Source organism: Solea solea, chromosome 12 (genome assembly GCF_958295425.1).
Source record: "Solea solea chromosome 12, fSolSol10.1, whole genome shotgun sequence".
NCBI lineage: Eukaryota > Metazoa > Chordata > Actinopteri > Pleuronectiformes > Soleidae > Solea > Solea solea.
In genome coordinates this window covers 12,481,718-12,502,245 of record NC_081145.1, presented here as the reverse complement: position 1 = coordinate 12,502,245, position 20,528 = coordinate 12,481,718, and the positions used below count along the sequence as shown (strand labels likewise).

Genomic DNA, 20,528 nt, shown 5'->3' with positions numbered 1-20,528 from the left:
AAATCCGTCTCTATTCAACTTTATTGTCATTGCACACGTCACAGGTACGAGGCAATGAAATGCTGATTGCATCTAACCAGAAGTGCATAAGCACTCACAGAATAACTATAATATACTCGTATACTGGTATATACAGTATGCTATAACTATACAGTATAAATGATTTGCAGTGGTACAGATTGTATTTATGGTGGAAATATACAGTATGTACAATAGTGTGGTGGGGATGGTGTAAAATATATAATGTACAGTAATGTACAGTGGTGCAATATAGTATAAACTCAGATATGCATTACTGTAGTGCAAATAGTATATGATGGGAAACGGGGAATAGAATTTAATTTGACTGATACTGTCATACGTTTGACATACGGAAAACATAGAATTATGTATCAAACAAAAAAGTGTTGAAGAAACCAGAATGTTTTAGATTTTATATTCTTCAAAGTAGCTACCTTTGGCTTTGATGACAGCTTTGCACACTCTTGGCAGTTCTCTCAATCGTCACCTGGAACAGTTTTCCAGCAACCATGAAGGAGTTCCCAGAAGTGCTCAGCACTTGTTGGCTTACCTTCACTCTGCGGTCCATCTCATCCCAAACCATCTCAACTGGTTTTAGGTCAGGTGATTGTGTGGATGCCAGGTCATCTGACACAGCACTCCATCACTCTGTTTCTGGTTCAAATAGCTCTCACATGTAATGGGAACCTCAGAGAACTCCTTGAAGACTGCTGGAAAACCATCCCAGGTGACAACCTCCTGAAGGTGACGGAGACTTTTTTTGTTCACTACATACAGCGGAGAAAATAAGTATTGAACGCGTCAACATTTTTCTCAGTAAATATATTTCCGATGGGGCTATTAGGATGAAATTTTCACCGGATGTCAGTAACAACCCAAGTTATCCACACATACAAAGAAATAAAAACAAATGAGTCCACAAATGAAGTTGTGTGTAATAAAGTGAAATGACACAGGGAGAAAGTATTGAACACATGAAGAAAAAAAGGTGTAAGAAGGCACAGGAAGCCAGTATTTAGGAAGCAATCCTGCCCCCTATCAGTGCAAATTAATATTAGCTGGATAAGTCCTAATTGGTGGCCTATAAAGGTTTCTCATTACCAAGGTGACACTCAAGAAGCATTTCAAGATGGGTAAAAGCAAAGAGCTGTCCCAAGACCTTCACAAGCCTATTGTAGACAAACATACGGATGGCATTGGTTACAGATGTATATCTAAACTTCTGAATGTTCCAGTGAGCACTGTTGGAGCTATTATTCGGAAGTGGAAAGAACATAGTTACACCATTAACCGACCACGACCAGGTGCTCCTCGCAAGATTACTGATAGAGGAGTCCATAGAATAATTAGAAGAGTTGTCTAAGAACCAAGGACCACTCACGGAGATCTTCAGAAAGACCTTAAAGAAGCAGGTACAGTTGTTTCAAAAAAAAACAATTAGTAATGCACTCCACCGCCATGGCCTCTATGCACGCTCACCACGCAAGACACCGCGGCTCAAGAAAAGGCATGTGGAAGCTCGCTTAAAGTTTGCTGCACAACATTTGGACAAGCCAATGTTATACTGGGAAAAGATAATCTGGTCAGATGAGACCAAAATTGAACTCTTTGGCTGTCATAACATACAATATGTTTGGAGGAGAAATGGTGCTGCACATCACCCTAAAAACACCATACCAACAGTGCAGTTTGGAGGTGGGAGCATCATGGTGTGGGGCTGTTTTTCAGCATCCGGCACTAGCAGACTTCATGTAATTGAAGAAAGGATGAATGGAGAAATGTATTGTGATATTCTTGATAAGAATCTGCTGCCATCCACAAGGATGCTGAAGATGGTGGACATTTCAGCAAGACAATGACCAAACACAAAGCCAAGGAAACAATCAATTGGTTTAAGAGAAAGAAAATCAAGCTGTTAGAATGGTCCAGTCAATCATCTGACTTGAATCCAAATGAATACCTCTGGAAAGAACTGAAGATCAGAGTTCATAGAAGATGCCTCCGGAACCTTCAAGATTTGAAGACAATTTGTGTGGAAGAATGGGCAAAAATCACAGCTGATCAATGTGTGCGACTAGTTTCTCCATACAGGAGGCGTCTTGAAGATGTCATTACCAACAAAAGCTTTTCTACTAAGTATTAAATAAATTTCAGCAAGTGTATTCAATACTTTCTCCCTGTGTCATTTCACTTTATTACACACAACTTCATTTGTGGACTCATTTGTTTTTATTTCTTTGTATGTGTGGATAACTTGGGTTGTTACTAACATCTGGTGAAAATTTCATCCCAATAGCCCAATCGGAAATATATTTACTGAGAAAAATGTTGACGCGTTCAATACTTATTTTCTCCGCTGTAATTCCCTATGTGTTCCTTCATAGTCTGGATGTCTTCAGTATTAATCTACAATGAAGAAAACAAAAACAAGTAAGAAAAACCACTGAATGACAAGGTATGTTCAAACGTTTGACTGGTACTGGATAAGATACAGGAGGTGATGTGGGATGTTGTGTTTATTTGATGGCTGAAATAACAAAGAAAACTGCTATAATCTTAAAATTCTTTATTCATAAACTTGATGCAAGTTTACAAATTACTGTACATGGCCAAAACTTCTTCAAATGGAAAATGAAACATAAAGAAACACAAAGCGAGCCAAAGGTGCCAGAATGACCTCTGTTTTCTTGGTGCCAGGAAATGAATTCACAACCGAGATAAAATGAATCTTTTCAAAGCAAAAATTCAGTTAGAGAAGCGTGCAAGTCTAGTTTACCATGGCATCATCGATCAAACCTGAATCATTTCTTAATATACCCTCTAACCAGAGTTTTGGCATTTTGGAGGAAGGAGATCACAGGAGGACTTTGCAGCAGCGGATACTGAAAAGTTAAGTTTATGGTGCAACTTTTCTGTGCTGCCAAGCAACACGGGCCCTTTAAAAGGTGAGGACAGTGTTTGATCATACCTGATAACTCCTCAGTGCTCAGGTATACAGACATGTAACAACAGGATGTTAAGCAGTATGCTGGGAAAAAAACAAAAAAATATTTTCCAGATTTTTTTCTTTCTTAGAATGTGCTTGTTTGTGCAAACATTTTAATCAGGAATTATCAAAAAATCCTCCACTGAAATTAAAGACATTTCAGTGCTTGAGGGGAAAAAAGCACAGGTTCTGTTGGTACTCATAAGCCATTTACTGATCACCTTGCTCCTACAGTCCTGGAATATTTCTGCAAATGTCCTTCCTCTCTTCATTTAGAGGAAATATTATTATTGTAAAGCTGATTATATCTCCTGTTTGACATCATGTGATTTTTGAGTGTCTCTAAACATCAGTGGAAGAGAGCATTAATAAATGAGCATGTACATGTACAGAGTCCCCTCCGAAGGATTGTTTGTTACCTGAGTTGCCATTCAAACGTGCTTTTGCTGACAGTGTTAACAAATAAATTGCAGAAGAACAAACGGACAGATACAGTGAGTGTGTCCTGTAGTATGGGGAACGGCAGTACTGATGGCGTACTACAGTATATTGCGAGGTCAAAGTTAAAAGGTACAGCCTCTTTAAAGAGTTTCAGGTCAGTTCTTATCACACCACAAATGATCTTTTTTTTTTTGTTACATAATGAGAGATCAAGAGACACCTGAACACGTCTGTGGCAGCAAAGGAAGCCCTGCAAATGATGGAAGTTCAGCTGCTGACTGAGAGAAAACTAAGGCAGCAGCAGCAAAAGGGGTGAATCCAACTGCAAATGTTACACAACATGGCGGCAGTTTCACCTCATGACTGATTAGGGGGGAAAACTATGTATCACTGTACACGCGGAAATTACAACATAAGTCAGTGCAAAAACTGAAACGGCTGAACAATCCCTCCCCCAACATCCAAACGCCCTGTATAAGCCCATCCCAGCATGCTCGTGTTCAACAAAGCGACTACTCAAACCAAAAATATCTTACAACTGTGGCCGAGACGAGGACCCCTGTGCGACGTGATGTTAGCTTTTGCACACGCTGGGCTTCATTTCCAGATTCAAACTATCCTTCATCTTAACAGCCACAACCCACATGCAAGACACCAGCCAGACCGAGCACTGTGTGTTGACAGAAATAAGGCAAAAACAGGTCCTCGGTCTAAAAACCGAGTCTGTAAGGACTTCCACTGTGACGTCACAATGCTCCTCTCATAGTTAATCTGGTGAAAATAGATCCTCTTTCCACAATACACTGTACGTTGAGTTTTCAAATCCACTCCGGCCGCGTCATCGCTTAAACCACTTGTGGATTTGTTCGGTGACATGACACGACGTCAGTGGCATTTTGGATCTGCTTGGCCCAGTACACTTCACACATTTTTTTTAAAAAGTAAGAGCTAAAAAGATACAGAGTTGTAGATCATCTCACTTTCAAGATGTAATCCTAAAATACAGGACTGTGCAAAAGTCTCAGGGCTTCCACTGGTGCTGTTGTTTTTGTAATTTGTAAGTCTGTCAAATTCTGTGACCATTGGCATTTGGATTGGTATGACGTGGCTGAGATATTAGCAAACTGTCAATGAGTTTAACTAAAATGTGCATGTGATCAGGCATCGCAGACCTTTTACACAGTAGATATTTGTCAACAATGTAGGACAAATGCAGGTTTTACCAATAGCATTAATTATGGTTCCACTCCAGGTTTAAGAGAGCCAGGGTAAAGGTAGGTCACACTGAATAACTGACACTTTGAATTATTCCAAAACCGCATACATGTTTACCATACTTTGTGGACGTGTTCCAATAAATTGATCGAGAAAGGATTATACTGTATGGTTACTGTAGCACTGCTAAAACAACAAGACCGTTGCACAGTACTGTATGAGAATTGGCTCATTTATTGTCTAGGGTGCTCAACTGATAAAAAAAAATATCAATGGCCAAGTAATATCTCTAGAACATTATTTGCTGTTATGTACCACTTAATTTTCAAAAAAAAAAAACAGAAATAAAAGCAGGTGCAGTGAGGTGCCACTTCAGCGGTTTCTGTATGACATTTCTTTTAAAACTCAATTTAACAGTTTGTCAATCCCAGTTTGTCAAAGCAGCAAAAATGAAAAAGCATCTCTACACATTTAAAGGGAGAAAGGATTTTTAAAGACAAATGAGCAATTTAGAAAAACAGGACTAGTGATACCCTCACATCATCCGCCTCACTAAAACACTGAGGGGAGAAGCAAAGTGACACCAGAGTTAAGTCTTTTTTTTCCTGCAGCGGGGCAAAGGAATACTTGTCAGATGAGACAGGGAGGTGGTTTCCGTGAGAAAGACGATATATTCCCAGTTAAGTCAGGGGGGAGGGGGGGAATATTCCAAAGAAAACAAGATACTCTGACCCAGAGACACGTTTCCTGTGCATAGTGGTAGTAGCTCCTTACCCATCCTCTTTAGGTGGTGTGTACCAGCCTGTAGAAATACACAGAGGGAATATCTACTGAGTCACAATCAAACAGGAATAGTAAATCAAATTGTGGAAGTGTAGAACCGCTTACCATTCTTTTCATGAATCTGCACAAGGGATTTGTAGGACTGCTGTGCTCTGGCAAGATTGTACTGGTTCTGAAAAACAAACAACGCTGTGTAAACTTTTCTCATTCAAATAGTCACTTTATGAACGGGTACTATAGCAATCAGTGGCAGGTATCTTCAAGTAATTCTCCATCTCTTCCTGATGCTTTCTACTGCTGTCCAATAACTGCATAACAGGACAATAGTAAAACACATGCATCTCTCCAGCAGAGCTCTGGTAGCTGACAGGAAGTGGCGCTGTAGATGTAAATAACTGGCAGCATATACTGTATACTAGGCAAAACAGGAGAGTATTTTAGCGGATCACTGAAGATCCGCTAAATCCCTGGTGGATCCCCGCCATTAAAGGCACAGAAGATGGAGCAACAACAATCCACAGACAATAAATTTTGCTTACGCAGCGATTATTGGTACAGAATGTTTTGGTTCATGTTTTTATTGTGACGTGTAAGCGCGCTGTAGGAAGAGGTTAAGTTTATCAAAAGTTGATGACGTCAGACGACTGCTGATCTCAGATAATGTCTTCTCTGACTTAACTGAGTCACAAGATGTCGCCTCTGATTCAGCCGATTTTCAAATAAAACACAGTGAAACCTTCCTGCTACAATTGCCCCACATTGGCCATACTAAAGAGCTATAGTAGAGATAGAAAATGAAAATACGGTTCAACTACACAGGTGTGCAGACGTAAAAAGTGCATTAAAAGAAGGCTGCTAGTGCCAGTACTGCTGACATTAGCAAAACCATCAGCAAAACAAATATAACATTGATCTAGAGATGCCAGGATCCTAATTGTATTGGAATAAATATTCATTATTCAAGTGTTCAAGTCGAACCTTTCTTTATAATGTACTAAAAGCAGTCCAATGACATTCAGACAACATCACTTACCTTATTGGCTCCGAACATCACCCTGGCTTTTCCTTTCACCAGAGTCGCATTTATCTGCATAATGACAGATTCTATGGAATAGGCACTGCTCCAGCCCTGAGAAACACAACACCACAAAAAAAAGACATTCAGCCACTTCACATACATTCACAAGAAGTCATCATCTTTCTCAATCTCCTTTTACATACCTGTTTCGTAAGAAGTTCCATGCACAAGGCCCCTCCTCCTAGAACATAACTAAAAATAAAAAGCATAACAGCATTAGAACTGTCTTCATGTATCATTTAGGCTGACTGAGTCTTATTTTTTGTGATTCAGTATGAAAATGTGATCACTTCTAATGTAGTGAATTTAAATGACAGGTTGCTTATCAGAATCCCTTCAAAAACGTGTATGACTTGAAACCCATACTAAAAGTACCTTTTATTCAACATAAAATAAAGTCAAACTGCCTAATTGTATTGATATACAGGTAATACTTTTGTGACAGATTATTTAAAACCAAACCACATTTCCTGTACAACTGCATTAGCTAACATCATACAATGTAATAAAATTCACCCTGTGCCTAAGAGCATACTGTAATTTAACAAATGTATTCCACATGCTCCTCTTTAACAAGCAAAGTCCAGAATCAACAGACCAGAAACTGCTGAATACACAAGATATGATGTTAAACCATTTCATCTGGAGCAAAAAGGGTCAGTAATTCCCTTTTGTGTTGGGAAAATGACGTTTCTCCAATAACGGTGGGAGATGAGAACATACTCACCCTCCGGAGAGCACAGGTGAGACAACCCGTACAAATGGTGGATCAAAGGGAAAATTATCCTATCATATGAAGAAAGAAGGAAATTAAATGTCAAGACATCTCTTATAAAAAAACAATACACACACATATATATATATATATATATATATATATATATATATATATCAAATTATATAATGGGACTGACTTTATATGAGAAATTGAGCAGAATGTAGTCCACTCCTTCCTTTTCTTTTAAGACCTGCAAGTCACTGTGCAATGGACTATCTGGGTCTACCCTGGAGTGAAGAAAGGCAAATTAAAATTTCATCAAAACAAACATTAATTATTTAGCTGAAAAACCTGAGAGTGACTGAATGTGAAAACTTACGTCCTTAGCTTGACATGCCATTCATAAAGGCTGTCACTGACTAGTTCGACTGAATAAATACCTGCGAGGGTGAATGACACAAGCACAGAAATTAACTTCAACCCACTGAAGGGAACTTAAAAACATTAAGGGCAAGCATCACAGGTGAAGTGTGTCCCACCTGTCTTGTAACTCTGTGATCTGTAAATCTCCCTGAGTTCCTTCATTAGGCGGTCAGAGGCTTGGACCGAGCCAGAGACGGCACCCTGCAACACAAACCGCCAAGGTTCATCACACACACACAACACCCGGGCAATCAGGAAGATACATATAGATCCTATATATGTATATATATATATATATATATATATGTGTGTATATATATATATATATATTTATTTATATATATATATATATATAAATATATATATATATATATATATATATATATATATATATATATATATATATATATATATATATATATATATATATACAGTCCGTGCCGTGGAGAGGTGGCTGCGACTAAATCAGGGCAACCAGAGATGCTGAAGAGAGTCTGACTCTTTGACCGTATGGAAGGACAATCAGAACGTACGGTTTGGATTCTAACTGCAAATCATTTCAAAAACTACATTCTAGTGGTGTTTCTGACTGCAAACATGAGATGGATGATCAGATTAGAATGCTGGAAAGTTGGAAAAACTCAAATACTGACCAACATCCTCTTGTACCTTTCATTTTTGTTTTGTTTAAGTAAATAAAAATGTGATTAATGAAGCAGGAATTTGATTAATGTTACTGATGTTAATAAATATATTGAATGTTATGGTATTAATGTTGTCTGACAAATCCTGTTATCTCAGTTTCAAGTTTGTAATATTTTGGCTGCTACCAAAAAAAAAAAACCTGTATTTGGTCTCTGTCAATAAACAATGTGATTACAAAGCTGCAGTGATTTAATATTTATCACTTTGGCAGCGTGGAAATGTGGAATTTACTTAGATTTGATTGAGCACAGTATTTGAAAATATTTAGATCCAGTAACTGTTTCACTTAAATGCTTTTGACCGTGAGAATTACTCAGGAGAATCCTGATGTTTTGTTCTAAATAATATGGCGGCTGCTGTTTTACACTTACATTCAAATGATCCTGTCTCTGGTTTTTACGAATCTTCTCCAAGATGGCCAGATTTTCTTTTTCAATGCCATCATCTTCGGACTTCTTTCCATCCACCGGCTCCTCCTCTTTCATGTCATAATGGTCGAGGTCTTGGTCCAAGTCTACGTCCTGCTGTCATGGTGTGATAATTATGTTTAAAATAAAAAAAGCATGTAAAAAAAACCCATGAGGCCATCAATGATAATCCACCAAACTAGGGCTGCCAAGATTAGTCGACTAGTCTCGATTATTATATTTGTCGTCGATGAATTTGATAGTGGATGTAATCGTTTATTTTTCTAAGCTTTGTTTTTCTCTCAAAATTGCAGAAGAGGGACAGTCGTCTCGATAAGCTAATTGGCTAATTAACTGGTAAAATGAACGTCAACAGTGAGCTACTTAATCATAGTTGTAAACGTTAATATTAACAATGACGATTTCATTAGCCTTAGCACACATGTTATGTGTTTGCTTTAACTTTATAATGGCGATGTCGTGTTTGAATAGGAAATGTGATAATGCAAATGTTTTATAATATATATTCAAAGTGCATAGTTTTTGGTTCCTTTTTACAATTCACTAAACATTTATAGTTAAAAAAAAAATTCATTTTATTTTATTTATCACATTAAAAAATGTGAAATGCTGCTACAAGCTGCAAAGTTCATTAAAAGTTGAATGAACTATCATCTTAATTGTCTATATTTTAGTTAGCACATACCTTAAACACTTCGAGCTGGAAGCTAATGATGGTTATACAAGTGCAGCTGCATGCTGGTGCAATAAGCTGCAATTTACCTATGATCTGATTAGTCGACTAATCGCAAAAATAATCGGTGACTAGTCGATTATTGAAATAATCCTTTGTGGCAGCCCTACAAAGTACATAGCGGTACCTCTCCCATTTCTTCCTCCTCTTCCTCTTCTGATGTCACCTCATCAGATAGCCCATGCTGTAGAGAGGAAAACATAATGTGAGTAAACAGATGTGAGAGTTTGACAAAAAAGGCACATAAATAAATGAATGCTATTAATAGATACCTTTCGATCCTGGTTAATTGGACCGGCAGGAAGAGGCTGGTCGAGCATTTCTACATCTGGATGTTGTGGCAGGTTGTAAAGTCGACACAGATCACAGATGAGCCGCTTTAACTGCTGAAGGAGCTGAAATCAAATGTCATGGAATGAGAAGCCTTATCACTTATCAGGTACACATGTTCATTTATACAGCTGCTCTGTCATGAAATGTAATACAGCTTAATACCTAGATTAATAAGTGTGTGTTGAATACATTCATAAGTAAGAAAAGGACCAATTGTGGCATGTGCAAAATCCAGTCAATATGAAATAACCACTCTGCCAAGTGTTACTCATTGTGGTGGAGATGGTAAAAATCCTCTAGGGTTGTGTGGCAGCCAGAGGCGACAGAGTGGATTCCACTAAACAGCAGCAGCAGCAGCAAAGTCTGTTTGCAAACATCCTGTGTCAGTCAAGGAACTGAAATTGAACTTGAGACTGGATTCTCATTCTACAAAAGGAGAATTATGCAAAGCTGACCTTAAAGTCCACAACATCCGGAGCTGAACATCAGTAGAAATCAGGGGGTAGATCTTTTAGATGGATAAAAACGATGTGATAACAGCGCCACATCGTTTTTATCCATCTTAGAGTCTAAGTTTTGCTGCTGTAGGACGGAGTGCTGGGCAATACTAAACTACAAATCAATGACTTTGCATGTGTCGTTTAGGAGGATTTGTTTTTAATTTCTACCACCAACACTTCAAAGTGTCTTTGAACATGACATTTTGAATGAAGCCTTTGAATTTACCTTAAAATAAATGTGAATTGTTGTGTATTGAAATATTGTGTAAAATAATAAATACAAATAATTAAAATCACTGATGTAGTGCACTTCCAGTGTAAATAACTGAATTAAAAATGAAATACAAACACATACATTAAATTAAACAACAAATAAAATGTAAATAAAATACAAATAAAAAAGAAAGACAAGACCAGTTAGCAATAAAGAAAACAAGATAAATTTCAGACTAAATCAAAATGATTGTCAAATAATCTCTTAAAAGGTTTTTGGCCAGAAAGACCTAGGTTTTAGAGATATAATCCTTATGTTTTGACAACTTTTTTGTAATAACTTGGGGCCATAATTGTAAGTGAAGCACAAGTTTCGGTTAATTGCACAGCCGTGTGATGTTGGATCCACCTCCTCATTCAACTTACCAATGTGCTGCCTTTCCTCACATCGTCTAAGCGCTCCAACACTTCAGCCAAACTGGGATCATCAGAGTCAACAAACCATATCGGAGGTGTTGAGGGATAGGATTCCTGCCACAATAGAGAGAAGAAAAATTTAGCCTGTCATGCTTGAGTCTTGATGATTTTATTTCCTGAATATTGAATGTTAACACCACTGTTTTTGTGAAACAGCCAACCTCATCTACATAAAAAGTCAACATTTCTTCCAAAGCCATAAACAGTTCCACCCCAAATGTCTTGGCCCACACAGCCTGACACCAGCTGACTGAACAAAAATGATTTGTCTACGATCAGCTGCAGAGATGAGATAGTATCTCTAGCAAGTGGCTGAGTGAGGCACTAAACCATCAGTGAGATATGTATGCAGTTGTTAAGTCACGTTGTGGAATTCGGTTCATATGACTAATGACTCATGAGGCAATTTGGAATTATAAAGGGGCTAGCCCACGGTAAAATGCAGTATTGTTTGATTAAATTGTGCCATGTGCTGTTATCAGTAGAAGACCTGGGTTTCGAGCCCCAGTTGGAACAAGGGCCTTTCTGCATGGAGTTTGCATGTTCTCCCCGTGTGTGTGTGGGTTTTCTCCGGGTTCTCCGGCTTCCTCCCACAATCCAAAAACATGCAATGTGGGGATTAGGTAAATTGGACACCCTAAATTGACCATAGGTGTGAGTGTGAGAGTGAATGGTTGTTTGTCTCTATGTGTGTGGCCCTGCGATGGACTGGCGAACTGTCCAGGGTGTACCCCGCCTATCGCCCGATGTAGCTGAGATTGGCACAGCACCCCCCGCGACCCTCTGGTGGAGGATAAAGCGGTAGATGATGACTGACTGACTGTTATCAGTAATAATAGCTCCAATAGCAGCCCATGACCAGCTGCAAAACATAAAAATACTGGACACATATAAACAGTAACGTGATGTTTAGTGGATTAGAGAGAGAATGTGCGCATGTTTGATCCTTTGTTTATGGTACACGATGGTCAAAACCAGAAACGTGGCTATGATCACACCTGTAAATGTGCTGAGACACGAGTGTTCGCTCATGTTCAAATTAAGGAGGGTTAAGATAAACCATGTTTTCAAAGGTTAGCTAGAAATCACTTTGCTAAATGTTGTACTTTGGCTCATATGACAAATCCGTTTCATTGATGTTTAGACATTTCTGTGTGCTAGAAGTGCCAACAGATCTTCAAGGACTAGATTTCTTAATCAAAACTATAACTTTAGATCTTGACATGTTTTTTTGGGATTTAGCATGTCACCATACTGTCAATTTCACATCTGTGTCTCATTGTAAGCAATGTAACATTTTCTATTGTTTTACATCCTTAAAAACTGAATATGTTTTTTAATGATTGTGATTGTTACTGGACAAAACAGGTATAACAGGTTGTTTGATATTTTCTGACATTTTATAGACAAAGCAAATAATTTAGACCACAATCAGCAAACGACTCCACAAGGAAAACATTTGTTCATGGCTTTTAAAATCCACATCTTTAAGGCATCTATCATCAATTTTTTCCACCAATGGGCCAAATCAAGGAGCTCCACTGACAACTGAAACACCATGCTCTTCCTACGCCTGGCTTTGCCAGATGGTGTTGTTTAACCAAGACCTAGTGAGTAACTACACCAACAGGGGCAGAGCAGGGAGAAATGAAAACCTCTTTTACTTCATCGCGGGAGGATTGTTATCAGACTGACTCAGGTCAGGTCTTAACATGACATGCCTGTGCCCACCCTCCCAAAATAAACATAATGTGAAATGTGTTTGTGCTCAGAGTTAAGGGTTAGGCATGTGATGATATGAAAAACGTCATGATTGTACCATTATCCTGACCAAAATAATAGGAACGCATGTGTTGATTCTATACATATGCTTACTTCTTGTTGTTGATATCAATATGCTTTTTTTGAGATACTCACAAATAGGAAACAGATTAATGATAGCAGCATTACAAAATCCTTATGCAAACAAAATGCTGAAATGTGATAAACACAAGTTAATAAGGCTACAAATTAAGAATGTAATAAAGATGCTTAGAAATCACAAGGCCCCTGAACGCCTGGATACATACGGTTCATAAATCCAGCCCAATTATTATGCTAATAATGATAAGTGCAACAAGAGCGAGCCCCAGTCTGACATTCCGCTTTTCCTTGACCTATTTAGCAGCAGGTGATATTGGAAACTCTGTTGAGTGAACAGGATATTGTAAAGAGCATTGAATACTAAACCGTACATAATGTAATTTAATTAATGTTTTTTTTTTGGAGTACTGTCCATCACATTGAGTATTTGTTCACTTTTAAAGCTCAGACACTTATGATGTATATGACCTGAATCAGAGCTGGAGTTCAAATGCATACAACTCTTGGCCCATGTGATTATATGTACATGATCAAAACCAGCACAGTTCACACTATAAGCCAATTTAAAAAGGATAAGCAAGCAAAACCAACTTGATTACAGCAATAGCCCATTCTTACATGTTAGCATGGTATTGCTCTTTATGTGTTCTGGCATTCATGAATATAATGATTAAAGCCTTTTTAGAGGTCGAATTGCAGTATATTAATTACATTAAATTGTCACGCAACAGGAACTCATCTTATAATTTAATTATAGCAAACGTATCACGAAGTCGGCGATCTTAAATCGACCCGATAATTTGCAGGTTTAAGAAAAAAATTCTGAAAGAAATAAGGTTTTATGAATTATACGAATTACGGGAAACTGAGAATGCGTAATACTTATACTGAATTAAATGTCATTAAAATCCGGAAATGTTGGTGCAGTGACGATGAGAGAATAGACTGGTTGTTTAATGCCTATAAGTTGGCTGCCTGTGTCTTAAAAGCCTGGGAAAAACGTCAGAAAGGTTCGATGTTTAGTATTATAAATATATATTACGTTTTACTACGGCTTTCTATACCGTGTCTCCAAATATTGGTGCATCGCAAGCCCGGTTGGACTGGACATGTCTTCTTTGCATGACATAACAATGATAATGATAATAATAATAATATACTCTATTAAATCAAACATATTCCAATATATTCACCTGACGGTTCCGTCTATTTAGTGAAAATTCAGATAGAACACAGTTACATTTTTAAACTACGTCTGTATAGGGTTAAAATGAAAACAAGGGGTATTCCGCGGTATATTTGGACATTTTGATACAAAACTACCTAAATTCACAGCACTAATACCGGGAAATTCAGCGCGTTTATGCGCGAAATAACGTTAAGTTTAAAGTGGATAGTGTTGTGTAGTCACAAAGTTAGAACCCGCAGTACTATGAAGTGAAACGCAGTTATTTTGGCTAACAGGCTAACGTTACTTTCAGCGAAGAGGCTAGCACAGAAGCTATCGCATCGTCGTGAATTAATCGACATGTTGGTGTTATTTTCAGAGTAGATTAAACTGTGGTGTTCATTTCATACACACACGTGGCTTCCATAGAGTGAAATGAAGAGCTAACACTTTATTCGGGAGTTGATGAGTAAACACAGAAGCTTCCGCGGAATGGTTTGGTTTCAGGGGATAGTCGGTGGCTGCTCCTGCTGGGTTTGCTACCGGCCTCTGCCGCTGCCTCTGCTGCTGCTGCTGCTGGACTCACCGTGATGTTGCAATGAATGATCAGCAGCTTCTCTCCTGTGACGTTGAACTGGCAGCTGAGTTCGTCTGGTTTCCAGTCTATGATTCTGAATCGCTCGTGATTCGGGTCAAAGATTGACTCCAGAAACTTCAGTTCGGCCTTGAGCCCGGACACCGACATCTTCAGCTCATCTCAAACCACCAGGCCGCTGCTCGCTGAGGGTAAGTCGGGGCGGAGTGCGACCGCGCAGTTGAGTCTGTGTACGGATCTCGCACGTTAGCGTGAGAAGGAAAACAAAGGGGCTGGAGGGGTGGAGGGTTGGAGCACACAGACTCTCACACTGTCAGTGATGAACACAATACCACAACTTCATTTCAGCTTAATTTGGCTTCTTTTCCCAGGGATGAATCGATCGATGCAAATACTTACATGACACTTGCTGATACTCTGAGCTGATAACGTTATTACTCTGTTCATAAACACACTTTTAAGATAAATGTACCAATCAACTCATGCTGTTACCTTTGATCCACCTTCTAAAAATCCACTCTGCCCTCCTCTCTCTGTCCTCGCCATACATTTTCAATGGGGGGAAAGTTACAGAATAAGTCAAATATTTCAGTATTACAGTATTGTTTTGATGTTTTTCTCCTCGCAACACTGGATATATTAAACAAAGAAAAGGTATTTTTTATTCCTTTGATGTCAACTATGTCATCACAGATAATGAAAGCAGCATCATATGAATATCTGTCTTTCTGCTAATCACATAAATGTCCAAGGCTTAAATGTTTAAATTTGGCAGGTTTGTAGGGCTGAACTGTTCAACTGGTCGTTTGGCAGACTTACTAAGGGCCCTACTATATGCAACACATATATCGCTAAAGGAGCAGAGAGAGCATATGCATGCAAAGTGCCATGATGCTGAGTCAGTTGAAGCCTGAGATCTGGGCACTGCACTAGTAATAAAGAAAACAGGAAAACAATACAAGATTCGACAGTGTTTCACTACGACCATTTTGTGTTCAAAGTCATCAAAGGACAAGGCAAGAGTTTGATGGGGGGCACCGTGTGAGAGACGGGGTCGAAGTTATGCCAATGTCTTCCGCATTTGTTGTCCGGACGCTGCCAGGTTCGGCACTGTACTCACTATTGGATCATCTGCTGAGTTCTAGGCCTGTCAGGCGATTCCCTTTCCCAGTGGTATCAGGGCGCTATGGTGGCCTTTCTGTACCGGAAAAGATTCTTAATCTCAAAAAAAAGTATTTTTAATGACAGTTATTTCAACTGTCATTAAAACACCTTAACACAAAACAACAAAACAACCAGAAAGATTTACATTACCATCAACAAAAGCAAGCCTATAAAATTGGTTTTAAGAAATTATTTAAGGAGGTTACTGATTCTGCAAGCCTAATCTCCTCATGCAGGCCATTCCAAAGTTAAAGAAGATCCTGTGGTTAAGTACATTTGTAAATAAAACAAAAATGGCTTCTATAGCTATCAGCAATTGTATATATGTATTTATATATGCATATATACACATATATATATTTACCTCATTTATACTATTTCTCAGGTAAATGTATAGATGTCTGTCAGAAATATGATCTCATGGTGTGAAATTTGAAAGTAGTAATTTGATCTTCAACTTTAAATTATGCTTTAAAAAGTTATTCTGCAAAGTAGGTGCTGTCACTGCCAAGCCGAGTATTGGACCAATGCCTGATAATGGTATCACATCGGTGCATCCCTATTATCACATTACATATTTTAATTTGGCAGTATTTTTCAAGAACCTGTGAAGACAAGATGACATTATCTCATTTCACGTATGGATATATATAATATAATGGATTTATAATATATGCGCAAACAATTTGAAACGTTGAAAGAGTTGGATCAAAATCTTCATTCTGTGATTCTTTTTTAAATTTTTTATGTGTAAATATGGATTCAAACAAAGTGTGTGTCGAGAAAGTGTGATTTTTAAAAAGCCATTCAAAGCTATGTGCACAGATTTGACAGTAGGTGGCACAAAAGATCTGCTTACAACATATCATGAACACAGCAGCGGTGCCATGAGCAGCACACACATTTTACAACAGGACTCTTATCAGCGGCGCAAAACACCTTACGACATACCCGTGTTTCTGTAGGAGAGGATATTACCTGATGCATAACTGCATGTACTTATTGCACATGAGTAGTTGCAACAGCTGAAGTGACACATTTACGTAGGATTGCTTCTCCTGTACCAGTGGCTTTGGGTAAGTGTTTATATTACTCAAGATAAAAAGCTTTTATACAACTAAAAACAGTTATGAAATATGTAATTAATACTCATATGTTGGGTTCTACATACTCAATCATGAGTGACATTGAAAAAAAATGTTTACAAATTTTGTGTTTGGAGTAAAGATGCACTGATTACATTACATTTTAATCTTTGTGGAAATATCTATTATAACTTTAACACATTTAAAAACTGTAAAAAGTACATTTACAAATAATCTTAAAGCAATAAAACAACAAAGGCAGAAACAGGCAGCAGTAAAATGTACAGTAATGCCAAACAAAAAGCATGAGAGACAAACACTATGAAACCACCCTCAGGCAAAATTAATCAAATGGATAAAGTATAAATACACAGAAAATAAAGCTCAACAATGGCATCATATAAAAGAAAAAGTTAAAAAATAGGTTTTAAGAGATTATTTTCATGAAGTCACTGATTCTACAAGCCTTATCTGCTCAGACAGGCCGTTCCAATAGAGGCGCACAGTGAAAGAAGATTTCAGAGCATTTATATGAGTTAAAGTATCAATAAAACAAAAATAACTCGTAAATGTAAGTGTCTAGTGATATTAACTTGAAAGTGCTAAATGTAAAACTGTGGCAACATTTCCCTCAACAGCTTATAGACAATTAAGCTTGACAATTTGTCTTTTAAAATTTTCCATGGCAAAGTAGATAGTGTCACTGTCAAAAAAAGGTGTACATTTGCCTCAGAGGTTAAGTGACATAGGAAAATACAAAGTGGCATCAAAGGGAAATAGGCTACCGAAGAACCAAGTTTAAACCTGACCAAACTGCCTGACCTATCTCCTTTCACCACTGCATGAAATATTATAGTTCTTGTAAACACTGAATGAAACATACAAACTGGACAGGCACTGATGTGTTTTTGTTTTTAAGGTCTGAGGGACGTCAGCATGAAGGTGCCTCCTTTATCTCTGATCAACTTTACTCTACTGTTGGGTCAAATATTCAGCGTATCTGCGGGGAAAATACTAGTTTTCCCACTGGATGGAAGCCACTGGGTAAACATGAAAGTACTGATAGAGGAACTACATGCCAAAGGACACGAGGTCACTGTGATTCGCCCATCAGATAGCTGGTACATCAGTGAAAAGTCTCCTTTGTACACATCTGTCACACTTCCGTTCAAAGCAGGCTTTGAAGAAAACTTTGAAAAACTTTTGACTCCACTGCTGGAGATCCAGCTGCGGGCTTCATCTACATATCCATGGTCTGACATCTGGAAAGGTCTCCAGATGAGGCAGGCAGTTGTGAACCAGTTCAATGACTTACATAAGCGAGTGAGTGAAATGATCATTGAGATGTTTGAAGATAAAAACCTTATGCGTTCGTTACAAAATGCCAAATATGACGTGGTTTTGACTGACCCTGGCATTGGTGGAGGAGCCATGTTGGCACGCTGGCTCCAAGTTCCTCTTGTTAATAATGTCAGATGGACCTATATAGGAGAGGCTCATTTACTTATTGCCCCCTCTCCTATGGCATACATTCCTTTCACTGCAACAGAGCTGACAGATAGGATGACTTTCCCTCAAAGAGTCAAGAATTATTTGAGTTATATGATTGGGATGTACACAATGTCGTCAATGTCATATCCTCACTACGAACCTGTGGTCAGGAGGTATTTTGGTCCTGATGTAGATTACTCATCATTTGTCCTGGAAGCGGATATCTGGCTCATGAGGACTGATTTCATCTTTGAGTTTCCCCGTCCTACGATGCCAAATATTGTCTACATGAGTGGATTTCAGTGCAAGCCTCCTAAGCCACTGACTGCAGACCTGGAGGATTTTGTCCAGAGTTCTAAAGATCATGGGGTCATTGTGATGACCTTAGGAACTTTAGTGGGGAAGCTCCCTCAAGATATTGCTGAAGAGATAGCTGCAGCCTTTGCACAGCTGCCTCAGAAGGTTGTATGGCGGTACATGGGACAAAGGCCAGTTAGCCTGGGCAATAACACATTATTAGTCGACTGGTTGCCACAGAATGACCTGTTGGCACATCCCAAAACTAGAGTGTTTGTGAGCCATGGAGGCACCAATGGAGTTCAAGAAGCAATTTACCACGGAGTTCCTGTAGTTGGGTTGCCAATATGTTTCGATCAGCCTGATAACCTCTCCAGAATCAAAGCAAAGGGAGGAGCAGTGACTGTGAAGTTTGCCATGCTAGACAGACACACTTTTAAAGATGCACTGATGACAGTTCTTTATAACTCTTCTTACAGGGAAAACATGCAGAGACTTTCTAGGCTGCACAGAGATCAGCCAATTAATCCACTGAGCCATGCAGTGTTTTGGATAGAATATGTTATGAGGCATAAAGGTGCTCGTCATTTGCAAGCACAATCCATCAAAATGTCCTGGTTTGTTTACAACTCCCTCGATGTCATTGCTGTTTTTTTGGTTGTTGTCCTGCTCCTGACATTTTTCTGTATATCCATTGTAAGATTACTGTGGAGACTGATTGTTGGGAAAAAGGTTAAACGTGAATGAACAAATGAACAGGCAGTATGATCAATGACTTGTGCTTAAACCAAGCATTTCCATTAGGGCTGCAACAACTATTCTATTATTAATTTATGTAACGTAATGTACTTTATTTCTACATTTTACAACAACCCACAGTTGACCAAAGTGCCTTACAAAATAAAAGCATTACAGACACAGCAATAAAGGCAGACGGTAAAAACAAATTCATGAAACATAAATCAAAGCATGAAAATACCAATTAAAACCACACAAGAATAAGAAGTGAACTAAAAGAATAAAAACTGTCACCACAAAAAGTGGTGACAGTGTGTGTAAAAAAAATAGTGATATCTTATGGTGAAACTGTAGATCAGTGGTGTCAAACTAGCGACCCGTGGATCATATATGGCCCCCCAATCGATTACATGCAGCCCACCAATTACTATCATGTGTTTAAAGACAATTTAATACTGAATATGTTAGTTCCGCCTTGAATAGTGTTGAATAGTAATAGTACATTTGATAGACATTTGATTATTAAATGTATTGCCTTTACATTATTAACTGCATTTAAATAAAAGACTACAGCTACAATTGCAGTTGTCCATGTTATTATTAACTTAATCTTAGATTTAATTCTGTGTTTTTTGATATTCATAGATTTATTGTGTCATTATACTGAAGTACACATCGTTCCATATCAAAACAAGCACTTTTACATTGAAATTCTGCTGTCCCATATTGCAACATCATGACGAAATATTGTGATAGGTTTTTAGCTCATATTGCCCATCTGCTACTGAACAGTTGTGTTTTCACACTTTATATTCTCTAGACTGGCCCTCTCTTGACCAGATTAGATGCTCATTGGCCATCAGGTCATTTTGAGTTTGACACCCCTGCAGATTATGGCAAGGCCCTTTTGTTAAGAACAGCTTATTCTAAGGCTAAAGTGATCACACACTTATATAACCACATATATTTTGGTGGTATGTTCAGTTTTTGCCAATAAACCCAGTAAAAACAGTGTTGTGCTACATTTATGCTTATTGTTTTGTTAAAATAAATAAATAAATCAGATTTTGAAA

At 38.2% G+C, this 20,528-nt stretch overlaps 2 protein-coding genes across 3 annotated transcripts; one reads left to right on the top strand and one right to left on the bottom strand.

Annotated features, from left to right (window-relative positions):
• Window positions 1-2,572: 2,572 nt before the first annotated feature.
• On the bottom strand, window positions 2,573-15,343 carry LOC131469729 (ubiquitin-conjugating enzyme E2 Q2-like). Of its 2 annotated transcripts, none has more exons than XM_058645013.1 (13): window positions 14,672-15,343; window positions 11,004-11,108; window positions 9,804-9,926; window positions 9,659-9,715; window positions 8,742-8,891; window positions 7,782-7,866; window positions 7,622-7,682; window positions 7,439-7,529; window positions 7,252-7,310; window positions 6,668-6,716; window positions 6,480-6,575; window positions 5,552-5,618; window positions 2,573-5,465 (listed from the first exon to the last, which is right to left on the bottom strand). In XM_058645013.1, the coding sequence occupies exons 1-13, from the start codon at window positions 14,828-14,830 to the stop codon at window positions 5,434-5,436; spliced, it is 1,134 nt and encodes a 377-aa protein (XP_058500996.1). In that variant the 5' UTR covers window positions 14,831-15,343; the 3' UTR covers window positions 2,573-5,433. The 2 variants fall into 2 exon arrangements, with proteins under 2 accessions (XP_058500996.1, XP_058500995.1); XM_058645012.1 differs by having other exon boundaries at window positions 8,742-8,894; window positions 14,672-15,329.
• Window positions 15,344-16,593: 1,250 nt separating this feature from the next.
• LOC131469728 (UDP-glucuronosyltransferase 2C1-like) lies at window positions 16,594-19,950 on the top strand. The gene is made up of 2 exons (XM_058645010.1): window positions 16,594-16,920; window positions 17,849-19,950. Exon 2 carries the CDS (start codon window positions 17,866-17,868, stop codon window positions 19,462-19,464), a length of 1,599 nt encoding a protein of 532 aa, XP_058500993.1. The 5' UTR covers window positions 16,594-16,920; window positions 17,849-17,865; the 3' UTR covers window positions 19,465-19,950.
• The last annotated feature ends 578 nt before the right edge of the window (window positions 19,951-20,528 follow it).